This window comes from Plectropomus leopardus, chromosome 2, assembly GCF_008729295.1.
Source record: "Plectropomus leopardus isolate mb chromosome 2, YSFRI_Pleo_2.0, whole genome shotgun sequence".
Taxonomy (NCBI): domain Eukaryota; kingdom Metazoa; phylum Chordata; class Actinopteri; order Perciformes; family Serranidae; genus Plectropomus; species Plectropomus leopardus.
In genome coordinates this window covers 17965668-17985064 of record NC_056464.1, presented here as the reverse complement: position 1 = coordinate 17985064, position 19397 = coordinate 17965668, and the positions used below count along the sequence as shown (strand labels likewise).

General features: G+C 41.7%; 1 protein-coding gene across 3 annotated transcripts in view; it reads right to left on the bottom strand.

Annotated features, from left to right (window-relative positions):
• Positions 1-2946: 2946 nt before the first annotated feature.
• Positions 2947-19397, bottom strand: part of arhgap46a (Rho GTPase activating protein 46a) — a 41656-nt gene continuing 25205 nt past the window's right edge. For 2 of the 3 annotated variants that reach the window (XM_042503229.1, XM_042503246.1), the window contains 8 exons: positions 16341-17781; positions 12694-13360; positions 12340-12432; positions 8904-8977; positions 7806-8005; positions 7056-7147; positions 6168-6337; positions 2947-4550 (listed from right to left, as the gene is read on the bottom strand). In XM_042503229.1, the coding sequence (XP_042359163.1) occupies positions 4356-4550; positions 6168-6337; positions 7056-7147; positions 7806-8005; positions 8904-8977; positions 12340-12432; positions 12694-13360; positions 16341-17781 (2932 nt within the window). In that variant the 3' untranslated portion in view covers positions 2947-4355. The remainder of the gene's footprint in view (positions 4551-6167; positions 6338-7055; positions 7148-7805; positions 8006-8903; positions 8978-12339; positions 12433-12693; positions 13361-16340; positions 17782-19397) is intronic. The other variant, XM_042503237.1, reaches the window with a different exon arrangement.

Here is a 19397-nt window from a genome sequence, read left to right as displayed (position 1 = left end):
GCGCATGCGCATAACGGCACAGTGCACTCAAGTATCATATCATGTATAACCCAAATACAGTGGTGGAAGAAGTATTCAGATGATTTACTTAAGTAAAAATACCATCACCACATTGTGAAAATACTGTGTAACAAGTAAAAGTCCTACATTGGAAATATGACATAAGTAAAAGTATTTACAGGAAAATGTGCACAAAAAGTAACAGTACGCAATGCAGAAAAACTTTTTTTTTTTTTTTTTTTAAAAAAACCCATTTAAAAAAAACACCCCAAACCCCCTAATTGTAAAAAGAAGAAGAAAAAATAAACATCAGAAAATTACTTAAATGTAAATTTAAAAAAAATTGCTGCCAAATGATTTTCTACAAATTGACTGATTGGTTAATCAACAAATTGGTGTAAGCGGTGCCTTTATAAACTGTTTGGTGAAATAATTTATAACAAAACATATTATGTATTACATATTAACGTTATTATGCAAAAATCATAATTTGTAAAATAACTAAAGCAATCAGATAAATGCTGTGAAGTAAAAAGCACAATATACAAGTGCAAGTACCTCAAATTCATATAGTCAGTTGATTGAATGTACTTAGTTACATTCCATCAATGCCTAAATATTGCAATATTTTGCTGCTTTTAAAATGTTTTTATGTATTTTCATGAACATGCCAACATTTGTGATTTGAAGTATTTAAAATATATTTTGTAATTGACCTAAATTAACTATTAAGGCTTCGGACATGGCTAGTATCCTCACTATTTATATTAATGAAATGAAGGTGTTACTCTTATGTAAGTAAGACAGAAAGGCTGTTCACACACCCTTCTACAGATCACTGTGTGCATAGCTCCACCCACCGTCCACCCACAGGAACCGTTGTTTATTTACAGGAGTGCCGCGTGACCCACCTAAACTCAGTTTACCAGTGGTTTGGTTTCAGTTTGGCCACCATTTTAAGCTGGCATTATATCTTTATGTGATCATTTTATATAGTAAACCACATCAGTAAACCATTATTGTCTTCTATCTATCTATCTAACTATTTATCTGTCTATCTATCTGTCTACCTGTAATTTAAATTAATTATTATTTGGGTTAGGCAATAGACCATTATTCATAAAATAGTCGAAACTGGTGACGTGAAATGAAAAAAAAAATCCCATATATATATATATATTAGTTTTTTTGTATTCCAGAAATTTTTTAAACAAGTTTGTTTGTCAAACTACAGGCTGCAATGCAACAAAATAAGAGAAATGCTCAGGATTACGCTTTTTGTAATCTCGTCAACAGTCATTGAAGACTCAAATTCTTTAGATGAATAAAATTGTACATGTGTGCTACAGGTCTTGGTATACTTGAGGAGCCTACTTTACCTCTGATATAATGAAATATTGATGTGATAATGTCCATAGGTTTACATTCAAGAGCCTAGAAGTCTTTTATATTGAAGGAAACAAAGACATTTTCACCCAAAATAGATGCAAAAAACCCACAAAAGTTAATCAGAATCCAGGAAATTTACTGTTTTATGCTCAAAATTTTCTGTCAGAGGCCCCACAAACCACATTAAACCTGTGCCCTTACATCTGTCACTGATAATAAAATTAAGTTAAGGAAGCACTCATAATAAATGCAGCTGAAATATACTGTGGTAAAACCACAGAAGTATATAAACACATTAAAGTGAGACTAAAGTTTTAGAAGTTTGGATAGTTTGAAAAAAAAAAAATACTATTTTCATCACCTCTGTCACCGGATGCTTTTTAAAAGAGGCTGTCAGTTGTTTTTGCTTCCCCCTGTGTTTTTTTTCTTTAACGCACTCCGGTTCCCCAGACGGAGGTCAGAGGTCCTCTCTCCCTGCTGTCATGGTTACAGTGTCTGCTCAGCGTTTCACCGCTGGCGGACAGGTACAGGACTGCCAGAGAGTGACAGATGACGCAGGTGGCAGTTTTGTGCAGTGATGTGCATAAAAGGACAAACAGTTGAACATGTACAGATGGATGAGTGAGGCTGATGCCGAGTGACACGATGGGAGCGGCTTGTGTTTGTCAACCCTTTCACCTCTCAGATACAAAGGAGCAAAGACTTTCATAACTCTGGACAAATATACTTAAAGGCCTTCTGAGCGCTGTATGTCTAAAGCTGATGCAAGCTTTAGCTGTACAAAAGACACGAGACAGATGGGTCCTCATTTTCTGTCTGATTGTGCAGTTGTTCAGCTTTAGAGGGACTTTCTGAGAAATACTGGCTGAGAAATGCAGACAGTAACCGCCTCTGCTTTCAAGGGATACTTTAAGTTTGCACAGCTGGGTCAAAACAATCAAGGTATCTTATGTAAAATATAAACCAGATAAAACATCCTTTTAAAATGCTTGATTTTAATTTTTATTTACACGCTAATTGTGTGTAAACTTAATTCACCATAATTCATTGGTTTAGCCACCCATTAATATGAGGTGTACACAAATACCATTTAAATGTTATTAACTGTTGCCTAAAGTGAAAAAAATCTACCAATTAATTAAACTTAAACAAAGTTTGGAGATAAAATCAGAATTCTTTAAAATGTAATTATCACCTACAAATATTGTAGACAAAATCCTGACAGTCTTAAATGGAGATTATCTGATAAAATCAGCTGCGCCGCAGACTCTGTTTATTGAGCTCATTTTGTTACATCAACATTTTATTATTCAACTGATGCATGAAGTGCCCTTTCCAAGCTCAAGTATTGACTTTGTCATGCCAACTAATTAAGAAATACTTCAATTCAGAAATAATTCTTCACAAGAGGCAAATAAAATGTTCTCTAGTGATTTATTTAAAGGCGATCACGTCGTTGCAGTTTCCTGTCAGTGGTCTTTGTTGCATGTTGTCCTCCTCTCACTCGTTTCATGTCTCTCCTCTGCAACTCGCTGTCAGAAATAAAGACAAACTTGCCAACACAAACACAAGACATCTACTCTACAATTGAACAAACCTTTATTTATGGACAGTCAATCCATATTATAACAGGAAGTTATGCAAACACACACATACACACACATGAAGAGTGGTTTGAATCAGTCCTACGTTCAAAAGGCAGGCGGTTACAGCAGAGAAGTGAACAGTTAATTACAAAAACACTTTTTATTGCTCTTTACAGCAACATTTAACTTCACCTTACACCTGGATCAATAGAATACACTTAAGGAGAGTTAATACTATTTACACGCAGGATTTATTTACATCGGCAACGCCTGAGAGGGGACACAAAAAGCTTCACCTACATTCTCATAGAGCTCGACAGCTGAACACTAGTCCGTTCTCAGTACGGGGGGTTTGTGGTAGGTCTGTGAGGGAAGCCATGTACAGTTATCACATCCAACACCCGTTTTATCAGAAGACCTGAGCCAAAATAAACCTACACAGCACAAACAAGAAAGAACACAACTCCAATTCAAATACCTTTTTAATATAGATGATAGAGAATGAGTATTATCAGTTGAATTATCGTCGTCCCACTTCGTTATGACATATTACGACACTCTCGTCTGGCTTCACACGAGTGTTTAGAGTTTTAAAATTGAAGCCTTTCCAGGCTTATTTTTCTTAGGAAATCGCCACCATATGTTATAAAGAGCTTTCAGCACACATCCATCCAGTTTGTACTTTGAAATGAAGCTCTGCACTCACTCAGAATAGTAGCGGCGGCTTCTTGTGTCTCGTAAAATGAAATACGAGGAGACCAGCTATCAGTACAACTACTCAAAACAGCACAGGCAAGCTTATTAATAAGACACCATTACAAGAGTTCTTTTTTATATTTTCATCTTTTCTGTACATGATAAAAAAAGGCTGTGTCTTTCATTCACACTGACAATCACACACACACACACACACACACACACTTGAATGAAACCAGAACGTTAATAAAAAGCAGCGTGTCGACACTGCTGTCTTTAGGTTTGCTGTGCAGGTGAATACTTGTGAAGTAAATATTGTAAGACTTTCACTTTACACATTTGTCCTGTGAAACTGTAGTACTACCCCATTCAGTAAGAAATGAAAGGTGTTTTCACATGCAGCGGTTAGAAAATGTCATTAAAGTGAGTCACTTTAAAGTCATCACTGTTGATTTTAGTATCAAAAACACAGTGAAGGTGATGTGTGTTGTCTCTCAGTAAGAAAGCAGGTGAGAGTGAGGCTCCACAGTCTGTTTTCACACTGCTTGTGTTGTAAGAAGTGTAATATCTCACCCCGAGAGTTTCCAGTGTGGTCTGAACAGAGACAGTGTTTATGCATGATTGTAAATGTGTAACCGGAGACGCCGATTCAGCACCTGAGGGGAGCTCTGCGGTTCACAGTGTCTACACCACCCCTTCGATGAAACTGGTCTCCAGGTGGACGATTAGCATTCTCAGGAAGGACATCTCCTTGCGCGTGTTTTCAAAGATGATCCGGGGGTCGTCGGATTGGCATCGAAGGCAGTTAGGGGCCATCACCATGGCCAGGTTGTTCACATCCATCTTGGTTATCGCCACGTTGGATGGCTGAGCAAAAACCTAGAGATAAATATCAGAATGTAAGGAGAGAGGAAGCAATGAGTGAAGCTGACTACAGAGTGACCTTTGAACTGCAATGAGTAATGTATGAGTCACAGTCAGTTATCCAGGATCTCAAATGTATTCTTCACTTTAAATGTTTGTGTGCAGCAGTCCAACATGAGGCTCATCTTCCATGTAGAGGTTAGTTTGAATGGAGATTTTGTTGTCAAACAATGGTGAGGTTTAGTTTTGTTGTGTCTGTAGGACTTGTGATCGTGATGAAAATGGAGTAGAAGTGCTGCTTCGTGATCTCACAGCTGCTTTCCAGATACTTTCGGTGTGATGTGTATATTTTAACTTGTGTAGGGCTTTTTGCAAGGGATGAGTATATCCTCAATGAAAAAAATATAATATGCAAGACTCCTTCAAAAATAATTTAAGGCACACTAAAGGGTTTGCGCAAAATTAAAATGCCTTTATTTTACACGGCAGTATATATTTAAAATTACCAGCACGTTGCAACTTACACACGTTTTATTCAGGGATGTTGTCAGCAGCTGGCAATTTTAATTACACACTGCCATTTAACATAAAGACATTTTAATTATGCACCAGTCCTACACCATGTCCTGGATTGTTTTTGAACGTCGAAAAAAGCCCTGACAGAGAAGGCGTTGTTTAAAAACTTGAAACACAAAGTAGCAATCTAAACTAAAATTAGTGTAATTCTTTTGAAGGCTATTGTTTGCATTTGTTTTCATTCACTGAAAAGCCCCCCAAAAAAACCTTAAAGAAAAATCTAATGAATTTTGAAACACCATACAAAATAAAAAGACGAAAGCTAAAATCATTTGCTGCTGAGTTTGAATTTTGATTTTCTTGTCCTCCTAAGTTTAAGTGCCTCAATTTCTTGTTTTAGTTTTAAGTTCAGTAAAGATATACTATGCATAATTTTCCGAAAACAACAACATCAACAAAACAATGTCTTGATTCAGATAGAAGTAATCCCTCTCAAACATCTTTACTTTTGACCCACTAGAAGTGTGTGGAAGAAGTGTATTTATTTGCAGACACTCTGCCCTCTGCCTGTATTTTCTCCCAGTTTTCTACATTCTGGATGTTAAAGGCCCCACAGGTGAGGTGGGGACTTCATAAAAAGGTATCAACCAGGTGCCAGATCGTAAACAGCACGCATCCAAAGGAAGCTACAAAAATTGCAGACACAGCGCCAAAAAATGCAAATTTAGCAAGGTAAAATGCCAAGCAGACAACGCTCGTTCTCTCTCGCTTCGCACTCTCCAAAATGAGAGTGAATGTGGGGTTGACTTTCACTTTCACTGGGAATAATGGCAACATCATTTTGCCTTCAGGGCAAATACATGATTACATCAAGGTGTGTGTGTGTGTGTGTGTGTGTGTGAGAGAGAGAGAGAGAGAGAGAGAGAGAGAGAGAGAAAAGGTAACATGGTGTTTCTTCTTTAAAACACACTTAACATGGAAACAAAAGAAAAGCACAGGGGCAGACACTTAGCAGATATTGTCATAATGGTATGGTGCTGGTGGAATATGGACCCTGGTTGCAGTGAATTATGGGTAAGGGCTGTGTTTATAAGTCTCTGTCAACATGTGAGTTACCTGCAGGAAGTGGATGAAGTAGCAGAGCACCAGCCTGTTGAGCTCAGGCAGAGACTGAACCACAGCGATGGCTGCTACTGGGTCGTCGCAGTTACTGACGCACTGCTTGTAGAAGTTCATTGGGATGAGAGGCTCCTCCAGCTCCCGGTACCACAGCTTCATTAGAGAGGCTGAACGAAACAAACATACTCTCAGTGTTCATTTTCAGTCTCAACAAATTCACACAGACGCACAATAACAACCAAATACATCAATCTACAAGTGACAGATGACAAGGTTAAAGTAGAGAGGGTATATGAAATCAAATTTCTTGGTGTGATAATGGACCACAAAATATGTTGGAAATCAAATCCTGGGTAAAGCAAAGCATGTTCTGAATCAAAAATCACCTTATATCCTGTATTGTTCATTTGTATTAACTTATTGAAATTACTGTGTGGAGGTGTGAGGTAACATATACAAAAAACTTCTCTCAAACCATTATATACACACAAAAAAGAGCCATAAGGATAATTAACAGCGTAGGATTTACAGACATACTAACATGTTGTTTTTTGAGTCGGGTATCTTAAGTTCATTAATGTTGTGAAATTGCAAACTGCTCAAATAATGTATAAAGCGACATATATGATATACAGTTGTATATAATGAAAAATTTTTGTGTTTCCATCTGTGGAGTGAAACTGCGGAATAGTTTGAAAAAGGAACAGCAGAGATGTACAAACATTATGTGATTTTAAATAAATAAATATATACATAAATAACAACACAGCACTGATATTATATATATATATATATATATATATATATATATATATATATATATATATATATATATATATTATATTATATTATTATTATATATTACATCGATCAATCAATCCTCACCAGGAACGTTGGGGTCAGAGAGATTTTCTGGGATCCTCCACTGATCTACTTGGAGCTTCAAAGCATTCACCTCATCAATGTCTCCAGGCACTCTGAAAACAAAACATGTCAGTTACACATGGTGGCCACAAGAGGGACCTCTGTTTCTATCACTACAGATTCTTCATGCCCTGTGGCAAAGCTATTACTCATGAACGCCCAATTGGCTTCAAATGTGGCCTGGTGGCCGACAGTTTTCTGTTCTTTGTTTGCAGTACTTCTTTGGAACAAAACAAAAACAAACATCACAAAACCAAACAACACACTGCTCAGGAAAGAACCGTGTAGGAGCGGAGTTTCACAGGGAGATCCTCGTATAGTGCATTTGACGAAAGGCAACACGTTTTTAAACAAGTCAGGATGTTTCAGAGCCACATTTGCTGGAGAAAACCCTACACAAACACTCAGCCGTGTAGTTCCCACGTGCTTGTAAGCTCAGGCAGTAATGTAAACACGTATTACCAAGTATCAAATTAAACAGCGCTGGTCTCAGGAGCAAAGCAGGGCTGTGTTTGTTCTGCTGTCTGTTGTGTGTACTGTACACAGGGAGAGCCTACTTTGAAATGCAGTGATACCGGAGACCACACACATGTTGTTTATACACTCTGTACATACAATAAAGCACACACAGTACACAAGATCCCCTTCTAATTTCTTAGACTCCACCTCTCACTCTCTGCTCAAGTCAAGGCATGTCATTGGCTCTCTTACCTGAAGATGCCCTCTGTCTGAGCTCCGCCCAGAGCCAGAACATACTGGGAGAGCTGAACCTGCACCCAGGGCAGTTTCCTGTCGGGGAAGAGCTCGCTCTGCCTCTCCATCACCTCCTCCAGAGAGCTGCCGAACAGGGAGGGAGTGACGATGGCCCGCCTGCTGTGGTCGATCTCTTCCAGTGTGGGCTTACGTAGACCCTGAAGGGGCGAGAGGCGAGAAGAGGACAAGATTTACTACCTGTGTATGTCAGGGACGATGATACTAATCATGTCTGTGTGTGCAGCTGCGCTACTATGACTGGGTCTGTATTTATGTCTCTCTACCTGTGACTGTGTCTGTGTGCCTGTAATTATGTCTCTCTCTGTGATGGTATCAGGGATGACACAGATAGAAATCACATCTTTCAAACTGATATGTCCTATTTTTATCTTGTGAAAGTGGCACAGTGGTGGATGAAGTACCATAAAGCCATACTTGAGTAAAAGTACAGATATCTTACCACAAAATGACTTTAGGAGAAGGTAAGAAGCCACCTATTAGAATATAACTAAAGTAAAAGTCTTAAAAGTATCAAACATTTACTCAACTTCAGTATCAAGTATCAAAAGTAATTTTGTGGTATTTAATGTACTTACGTATTAGAAGTAAAAGTGCAAGTATATGTTGTTAATGAAAAAGCAAGTTTGAATTTTGAGAATTATGAAGTTTATTTCTTCATAACATATACTTCCTTAAAACGGAGCGTACATTACACTCGAAGAAAAACAAGGTCTTATTTACAACTTAAAGAAAAACAAAATCAAGTTTTTCCTTTCCTCCCAATCCTTAATTTGTCCGTCGATCCCCTCCTTCCTTGCTTCCTTATATTTTAGTAACTGACTGAAATGCATGGGGGAAATGTAGTGGAGTAAAAGCAAACATTTAGGAAAAGTAGTGGAGTAAAACTAAGAGTTTACAGATATATAAAAACTCAAGTAAAGTACAAATACTCACAAAAAGTAAAGTACTGTAACAAAGTAATATTACGTCATTACATTACACGACTGTGGCGTAATTCTGATCATCTAAAGGCTCTTTTACATTTTTTTAGCTTACCTTTTTACCTCCGGTGATCGCCACCTTCTGCAGCTTACGATGGCAGAACTTTGCATATGTGCTGATTGGCAGACCTGGTGGTTGACAGGAGAGAAAAATTTAGGACTGAGAAACCATGAAACCAAAGTGCACACCAAACACTACGCACACTCATTATGTCCCAATGTAAAACCCTGCAGCGTTAAACATTAGTCAACACACAAAATAATAAATAATTTACATTCTTTCCCACAAACAGAGAAAACGGTGTGTTTTTTTTCCCACAGATGTCACATAGCGTATGAGAGGCAGGCAGTTGTAATTGGAGATCCGTGTTGACGGTGTGATTCTGGCATATGGGGATTAGAGCAGGTTGGGCTAAACTGTCAGGCTGAGGGAAGATTTACTGCTGTTGAACAAAAGCTTTAGAGACAGGATCCGGCCTACGCATCCACAGCTCAGGTGATTCATCGGAGTACACAGACATGAAGGGCTCCGAACAGAAAGAGAAACACAGAGGCTCCCTGTCTGCTACTGGCTTTAAGTAGCTACTGTAGGGCCCAGATCTATTTCGGAAGCTCACTGCGTTGGAAAAACACAGTGCTGTTATTTTGAGGCGGGATGTCCATCAGAGACACAAGCTATGGAAGAACCTGATCTGTCCCAAAACAGTTGGAGATTCTCTACACATCTAGTTCTTAAAAAACATGTGAAAAAACCCATCCAAACAAACACACAAAAAAACTCATATTGCATTGCGACTGCAATATGAGTCATAAATAGTCATTTTTGCACCAAGTTATTTTGCAACTGCAAGAGCAGGTTTAGCTCAAGGAAAGGACAGAGTCTCTATGTATCTTATGAAAGGGGACAAAGTCATATTAAACTTTTTCTGAGATCCTCCTACTGAAGATCTACATTTTTTTTCTAATTTGAGGGCGCTCTTCATCTTTCTGATACGTTTTATAAATGAGGGCTTTATTGATTTCCAATTCAGTGGAATGATATGGCGTGCTAAGAGATGCAAATGCTACAGCTTTTTTCTGTTTGTCAGCTAAGTTCACTTCTGATTTTGTCACACAAAAATTGACAGTGATAGGATTGAGGTCAAGTGTCTAGCCACACAGTTGTTAGAGGGATTTGAAAATAGGGTTCCAAAAGTATATGAGTGCTGGACATGCCCAGAACATGTGGCCCAGAGTGGGAGGACGTGATTTTTGCTGATGCCTGCACAAAACAAGCATGTTTCCTAACATCTGGAATATCACTTGTAGACTGGAGCATCGCTGAAGGACTATAATGCTTCATTTAGAATGCTTGTTGTGACAAACCTTACATTTTTCAAAAAATTGCAGCTCCAGAAATTTCGATATTGCACTTGGCCATAATGTAATTTCGATAATGTTTCGATTCATTGTGCAGCTCCAGTGCACTTGTGAAAACAATCATCCCTATGTTTCATCGCTGTGGTAACTCTGGTTTACACCAAACATTCAGCTCTCATGGGGTCTATTCCCATTCCCAGAATCTCCACTGCATCAGCTACCTGAGCCACAGCCAGATGTACAAACCCACAGATGGATTTTTAAAAAGAAACAAACACTTCCCAACATACAGTCAAAGCCCCCAGATTTATGGCAAACAGGTGACTCCCATGCATGCTAACAACTGCTAATCTGACCGAGTTCAACCATAATTATGTCTAATTAGAGAGATCATACCAATAATTTGCCCTTGATCTTGGCAAAGATGGCCTATTTTTCCCAGGGCTCCCAACATAGAGGCTGCATACTTACTCACAGAAAAGCAAGAGTGCAGAGCCCCTGTGCTGCAGCGAGGAAGGGTTTAAACAGAAATGGTTGGTCTAAATTTACATCAGGCTTGACGCCATGAAAACAACAAAACCAGGCAACCAAAGCCCAGGAGAAATATGAGCTCGTTAGGAGCTTGAGTGTACTGTACCAGGACGAGTACAGCAGGACACCTGTCCACACATGCGCCGAAGCTAAACTTGACAACAACAAAACTGAGCCATAAAAGAGGGAGTCAACAACATTTATCCAGCTAACAGCTAACATTTACCAAACACTGTGGGGGACAGACTTTCAAACAAAAGAAGAAAAAATGACATTTACTTAGGCCAAATAAGCCTATTATTGTTTAACATTTTCACTTTCTTACAAAACTCTGTTATGTTGTTATTGTTATTGTTATTACTCTGTATCAGTGTGAACAGACTCCTGAAAAACATGGAAAATGATAACTAGATAATGAAATGTTAAATAAGCATGTGAAAAAAAAGTCAAATGAGCACGATGAGTTTTCCATTCTTGCATGAAGATGTGTTATAAAACAGCACTCTGCCCATAAAAGACATGGAATTTGTTTGGGCTTCATCCAGGGCTGGGTGACATGAATAAAATATCACAATATTTTTTTAAACACCAAATACCTCAATATCAATATTGTGCTCACTGGACCTTTATAGGATGTCAAGGGGACAACCTCAGTCTCATCTTGGGTATTATCTCTAAGACAAGTGTATACTAATCAAAGTTCTGGCTGTAAACAGATGCCAGGCCTCGAGCCCAAAGAACTCCATTTCCAAGTCCACATCAAATCTGGCTTGAAAAGAAGCCTCCAGTTCCCACATGCAACTCCTACTCCTGCTGCTCACAGCTGTTCATTGCTCTGGTCAGACACAATGTACATGTCCCAGCTCCTCCATCCATCAAGCAAACAGCAGCTCTCATTATGCTGTTTTTATACATGTGAGACTTTTGTTTTCTTTCTGGCTTTCATCAAGATTCCTCTCTCTGAAGACCTTTAGACTTAGTCAGAAATGTTCAGTAGGCAGTAACCTCTGAGTCAGTTGGAGCCTGAGTCACTGAGGCACAATGTGTGAGGCCACTGCTGTGGTGTCTACTGTGAGGTGCTTGGGTTCCTCTCTGGTGACATCATCGTCAGAGCTGGCAGTGTGGGCTGCCCTAATGAGGGCGCGTGGCGATGAGTAGGTATCCCCTTAAATGACCGTCTGACATGCAAGTGGCAAGAGAGACCGCTAACATGATTCATAGTGTGGTCCTTTGTGCGCGTACAGAACATTCTGAAATTCTCATCCTACATTTTTTTTTCTTCAGCTCAACTTTCTGTGAAACCCATTCATTGTGTCTACAAGCACATCAGCATGTACTCCTCTGACAAACTGCACAGTGCTGAATTTTCCATCCCACTCAAGAGGGGTCGCTCTACAGGGAGCGATATGTTAGATTTGTAATGGCTTGCACTGTTTAGACGGCTTTTGAAGAAAGTAGAAAAACATCTTTGGGGCTCCCTCCCCTGCCTACGTTGTGTTCTGTCAAACAGATACATTTGTGCAAATGGGAAATACCGTGGATCCGATGTTCTGAAAGTGATATTTTGGACTGACAAACAAGTAAATGAACAAAAGATTTACCTTCTTCCTCATCTGTATTCTGTTTCCGCTTCTTTCGGGACTTTGAATTCTTCTTCAGCTTCAGTTCCTGCTGTTCCAAGATGAACTGAGTCACTATGAAACAGAAGACAGCAAGGGTCAGATCTTCTGACGGTCAACTGTACACAAGGCCGACACTCAGATTATTGAGCTAATCCAAAACAACACTGGGTTTTCTAGCATGATTATAGTGACTAAATGAAAAAACAATTTTAAAAGGAAAATAGATAGGGAAGAAAATGTGATTTAAAAAAAAAAAAGAAATATCTCTTTGGCTCTACATAAACAAACTATCACACAACACAGGGAGGTACAGAAGAAAGAAAGGTGACCCACCCTGCTGCTCAGTCTGAGACTCACATTTCTTGTCGCTGGTGGGCTCCGTGTGTCTCTGGATGTAGCCCTCCAGGTAGCAGCGGAACTTGGGCGAGGGGGCAAAGAACGCCAAGCTGACAGCCATCAGCTCCCAGCCTGCTGCCAAGCTCCTGGGAGTGGCGTTGCCAGTGGTCTGCCTCACCAGCTGTACGTACAGCTCGTCCCGCAGCCCTGGCATGTCCCAGCACTTGGTGACAATGAGCAGGGCACAGTGACGGCGGTCCAGACGTGACGGTCTGTCTCCCATGTAGGCCTGCACCAGTTTAAACATCTCGCAGGCTTCCTTCCTGACGGCGCGGTTGCTGGTGACTAGCATGGGCTTTTTGATGGAGCCGCGGTTCCACGACAGCATGTTGGCGATGGAGACACGGCGGCGGAACAGGCCTTGCGTGTGCATGTTGAGATGCTTGCTGGCCCAGTCTTCCATGCCCATGTCGGGGGGTGGTGGCTGCCGCAGGGTGGCATACGAGAGCTGGTAAGAAGATCCCCGTGCTCTTCCTCCCGCCCCATCACCTCCCTCCCTGTTGTCATGGCTGGCAGGACGGTGAGGGCCCAGGGAAGCCGTCCGCCCATCCACCATGCCCTTCTTCCTGCTCTCCAACTGAGCCTGCAGTTCTAGGGTGCCGGCCTGCAGAAGTACAAGAAGTGGACATGAGAAAGAGAAGATGAGTTGTACAGAGAAGGAAGAGGGCGGATAGAAGACTCAGAGGGAGGTGAGGCGGGGTGCAGCAGAGGTACAAACTGTGTATGTGCAGCTGCAGAGTCTCCACTGTGTCACACTAGGAGCTGTGCTGCCTTCCGCCTACCGTGCTCTGCTCTGCAGTGCTAGGGCTCGAGGGGGAGTCGTTGCAGGAATGGCACATTCATTTCCTGATTCCAGAGAAGAATCAGGGTTCCCAAACATTTTTACCAATATAATTTTAAAACTTTTCCATAAGTTTTCCCATAATCCTTCAACTTGCTTCCATTAAGTTATTTATGTAGTTTAAAATGTGTAGGTTTATATTGAGATACAGCCATACATTATTAACACACACTTTTGCGGAGAAACAAATTGCTGGCATTTGCTAATTTTACTCGCTTCTAAGACATTCTCACCGCCAACTAGCTGCTTTTGCAAATAGACCAGATCTGAACATATTGGTACTTGCCGATTTGGTCTATGTGTATTGTGTGATACTATTGTATTACAATAGTCACATAGCGCAGCACTAGATTAAGGAACATTTTCCATATAATGATAGACATGTTTTGGGAATTTTTATGAACAGATTTAAAAAAACAACAGCCAAAACAATGTATATTTTAAACTTTTCCACGACATTCTGTTAATTCCGAACCATTTCCAGGACCAGAAAACAATTTTTCTTATTTCCTAATTTTTCCAGCAATTTAATGATCGCAGGAACCCTGAAGAATTGTACTAGGAAAGAAATCTCCAAATTCTTTTGAACCCTAGTCTCAGGAGCAGGTGAACAGATAGTGGCAAAATAGTCGTTGCTCCTTCCTCCACCAGGCCCCCCCTTCCTGCAAAACCAAAGCTATGCTCTAGACCTCCCTGTGATCCCTGCGGTGGAGTTTATGACTGTAAGGAGCACTTCATGTCCCTTAATAGAGAAAGCCAGTAACCCAGATATGCTCTGCAAACAGCCAGGAACAACACCAAACCTGTGCCAGAATCAAAGCTCAAATTTACTAATGGAACATTAAAACACATCTACATGGCTTTTCAATGAGACCCTGATGTAATATGGAGCTCTCAAGTGCCAGACAAGCTGGACTTCACATTTTGGTTTCTCAATCAAATGAAGCAGATGTGAGGCTTGGCTTTGGCGGAGAGTTTGTACGGTCGTGCAGAGTTGATGTTTTTTTTTTTTTTAAATAGCTGAAAGAGGTCAACTGCAGAAGATCGAATGAAACAAAGTACGTGTTAAACTACAGTACAGGCATGTAAAACTTAAAAGCTCCAGCACAGGATTGTCATTTAGTCATACTATGGACTGAGATGAAGCAGTGCAATAGTGGAAAATTGTTGCAATTTAAAGACACATGAATTATTCATATTCTTTGTGGAAATGGTCGGTTTCTGTGCATCCTTTGAACAAGCTGGTCAAGGTCTTTCAGCGGGAACAGAATGTTCAAATATGGAAATATAGAGCTACACTATCTATAACATAGAATAGAATAATGTGTGTGTGTGTGTGTGTGTGTGTGTGTGTGTGTGTGTGCATGCGTGTGTGTGTGTGTGTGTGTGTCTGAGTGATACAACAGCAGGTCTGAAAAACATTCCAGGACAGACTTAGGGGGCCCACTCTGTGCTCCTTGGCTGTTGTCTAACATGCTTAAAGTGCAGTTGTACTAATACGCCTTGGTACCGGCCTGCCTCCTCCTTTTCCTCGTCCTCATCTTTCTGCCAAGGCTGGGCCATATGGGCCTCAGTGGCCCTCCTTCCTGACTGAGGGAAGCCATGTCCTGAATCTCTCTGGCCTGGCATGGACCCTAGATCCCCAAGCACAGAGCTGGCATATGAGTATACAGCACCTGCAGTGCGGGGCAGATGGACGATGGTAAGAGGATGACAGGTAATGCTGGGACTGTGGCCATTACCATGAGCGGTGCCCAGTCTGCCCACTGCCTAATGTCCTGGGGACATTTAGGCACTCAAGACTGGAATGTAAAAAGTATTACTCACAAAATGCTCTGTGTTCTTTTCAAAGAGACAGATTAGCTGTACTGTTTTCATCCTACAGCTCCCCGTTGAATCAAACATTCATTATTATAGTTGCAGAGGTGCAGTGGGACCGCTTCTGTAAACAACGCTATAATGTATGGAGGTAAGGGGTGTGATTCTGTTGCAAGAGGGGATTTGAAGATTAGAGGAAGCAGATCTTGGAACTGGCTCCACATGCTGCTACTTATGTAACTGTTTTTAGAAGTCAAATAGTTCTTTCATCTTCGATCATGTGCATATTTTGTAAGGACCCTTGAAGGCTAGATAAGCCATCAGCACTGACTCCTGTACATGTGTCTCTTTGTATGTTAGAGTTCTGCAAAGTCCAAATATAACCAAATCTGTTGTGTTGTCTGATCTGCCCCAATAAAGGAATATTTCTGTCACACAATCTGGCCATTCTTTCACTTACAGCCTTCTGAGGACTAGACACACTCAACAATGCAAGAGCAGCAGCTAAAAATTCCCATACGTGTAGATGCTATATTCAGGAATGACTTGGCCTCATTTGATGCAGTGAGACTTAATTCTTTTCTTATCTGATGGTTAATCTGGAGATATAACATTATCAGAGCAAGTGCTTCCAGACAAAACAAAGTTGAATCCAAGTAAATGGACCACACAGTAACACAGACACAGCTGAGCTCTTTATCACAACAGAAAGTGTAATATTTGATAAGCTATTCTTTTGCAATCCCTATTTTGTTTTTGTTTGTTTTTCACCATTTTCTTTCTCGTTTTAAGACTTTTTAAGGATACGCATGAACCCTGACACAGACAGACAGACAGATATACACACACACACACACACACACACACACACACACACACACACACACACACACACACACACACACACACCAGGGGGTGGGTTTACCTGGGAGGGCGGTCCTGGGGTTTCTGGTGAGGACAGACTGGCCTGGCTATTCACGCTCATCTCCAAGGTGTCCACCTTTTCATAGGTCCTTTTCTGTCTCCCTGGTATCTCCAGAGGGGTCAGTGCAGGGTTGCCATGGCTACCTGCCCTACTCAGTGACCGGGGTGCCCCAGGGAGTTCCTCTCCTGATGCACACCTGCCCGCTGACATCCCTCCCCCTCCTCCGTACCACCTGAGTGAGTCCGCAGGGGAGCGCGTCCGAGGTACAACAACCCTCTCCCCCATTTCCGGGTCCAGCCCCGCTCTCACCTCCCTCATGGTGTTGGACCGACTCACCACCTCTCTCATCTCAGCCATGAGCCTCTCATTGAGGGCACACAGCTCCCCGCTGCTGCCCACCGACCCTGGCCTGCCTCCTGCACCGCCACCAGCTCCCACCCTCCTCCTGCTCTTTCTTCTCAGACTTGGGGAGGGGCCGGTGGAGTAACCAGAGTCTTGATAGTTTGCTGTAGCCTGGGGGATGGAGGAAGGGAAGTCCTGCGAGGCCTGGCTGCTCTGCCTGCTGTGTCGTGCCTCCATGGCCCGCTGAACAGTGGCTTCGAGGACCCGCCAGCTTTGCTTCTTGTCCAGTGTACTTGGGCCTGGGGTCCCGGGCTCTCTGTCCCTCAACTGGCTGCGAGCCTGGGGCAAAGAGTGGGCCTGAGCCTGGGGATGTGGCTGCGGCTGGGTGAGGACAGGATCCTGCCTGGAGGTCGGGGAAGGGGTGCGTGTGGGTACAGGAGAGCCAGATATGAGCCCCTGTTTGGGGTCGACGTTGATCATGTGCTTGATGCACTCCAGACCAGCTGGGCTGTAGTCAGAGGACGAGGCATTCCTCCTGTGTCTGGACCCTGGATGAGAAGAACCAGGGTGCTGGAGGTGTCTGGGTTTTTGGAGGCTATGGGTAGGTGTCAGGCGAGACAGAGGTTGTCCGTTGTACAGGTGCGCCCCCTCTACCTCCATGTCTGTTGGGGGTTCATCATATATGGGACACTCTGAAACTGGCTCGTCATAGATTGGGGTAGAGCAACCATACTGGGGAGAGACGGGGCACGGTGTGCTGGTCTGCGACCTGTGAAGGAGCGGACTGGGGTGGCTCCCATCTGATGGCACCAAACAAAAGCTTCCATTGCTGGCTTTTCTCAGGTGATGGGCTTGACGTGTGTCAGTTGCCATTTTGCCAGAAGGGGCCGTTTTATATCCCTGGGTTGAGCTCAAGTGTCCTCCCTGGGTCTTGTTGCCAGAGGGGTGCAGAGTGAAGGTGCTGGATTTGCTGTGTGCACTGTTCTGGAGGTGCTGCGGCTGCGAGGCTGGGATGGGTTGGCTCCGGCTCATACTGTTCACCTTCACCAACATGGCTGCCTTAGATCCAGGTGCAGGTTGCCATCTTTGAGAGGCATCCCTAAAAATAGGGAGAACATAAAGAGAATGAGATTAAAGCAACAAAGTACAGTGGAAACCACTGTGTCAGTGATCACATCTGTCTGGGGTGAAATACATCACTATAAGTGGATGATTGCTATAACCTTTTTTTAATTGCTTTATTTCTCATGCAGGTAAACATCTATGAAATTCGTACATACTTTTAACATCAACAGAGTATAAAATGATGAAACGAACAGTTTCACCGTGAATGTTTGTAAACACGGTACAGCTCTTTCACTTGTTGTCAACAGATGCACGTTTACAAAAATGGTAGCTTTGGGAGTGCAAATGTGCAACACAGCCACTTTTTCGTGGTGATTTCAGTGCATTTTTTATCTTTTAACAGGCCTGAAAATAACCTGGACTTTTAACACAAATCTGTTAAACTACCTCTGTTTTGTTAGTCAGCTCATGCACTGCCTGGAAAAGTCATTTCAGAAACTTGTCCATTGATGCCTGGATCGTGGTTTTGTCCAAAACCAAGTCCACTTCTTTTGCAAAGCAATGCAAAAGGTCAAAGTTGTTGATCAGACCAGTCTTTAAAATGTAGACTGCATTTTCATCTCAGCCCGAGATAGCACAAGGGTCTCCTCCTCATTACCAACAACATTGGTACCCAAACCAAATCGCTGTCTCACCTCTGTGACAATGAGGAACACCAAGATTTCCTACTGCATCCTGTTGACTCTCTTTCAGATGTTTGTCACAAGCTCCATAGAGATCACATCTTTCTCTGAGAGCAAATTAGTTTTCAGTCATTTTTTCAGTGTGCTCATATCCCCGGTCTCAGATCCTAGCCATCAGCAGAAGCAGACAACTTAGCACCTGAGGCAAAATTTAAAAATGAAATAAAATTACATAATTTTTCTTTTGTTTCCATATGTTTTCATGTATGAAAAGGCCCAAAATAAACACTGTAAGTGGACTGCTTGATTACTATAAATGGTTATCTAAACAGCATTTGTATAGAAATGATTATGTCCTGAACATTTTCATCCACACAAGCAGTTGATCAATATATCCATAATCACTATAAGCGGTTTCCACCGTATATGGAAAGTCTAAATAAACACATAAAAGTCAACAGAGAGTGCAATAAAAGCACCATCACCACATACAACGATAGGCAGGCATGAAGCCATTTGCTATATTTCATCTATTCCAAAAAATCCAAAGCTGACACGGCTGGGAAAAACAGCAGCAATCCACAAATTCCTCTCCAAACATTTAGCTGACCTCCAAAGACTTCACTCCATTTTTAGTCTGGCAGTCATAATAGCCTTGTCAAACCCATGAGACAATAACTCCAGTGTGTGTTGTGTAAAGTTCCTAAAAATACTGAATACACATTGCACTGAAACCCAGCCACATTTCCACCATGTCTGGAGAATGCACATGGTAACTTGTATAAAATAATTGCTGGTAGATGTATGTCTGTGAAGTAGCTAATGTTACTTTCATCTGACTATCACATGGCATTAAAAATCTGCCATGTGAATTACTTAGCTAACATTGGGGACAGTGAGGCAGCAGGCCACATGAAAAGAAATTGATCTGAGAGAAGTCAGGATTGCAGTAGTTCACAGCTGAGAA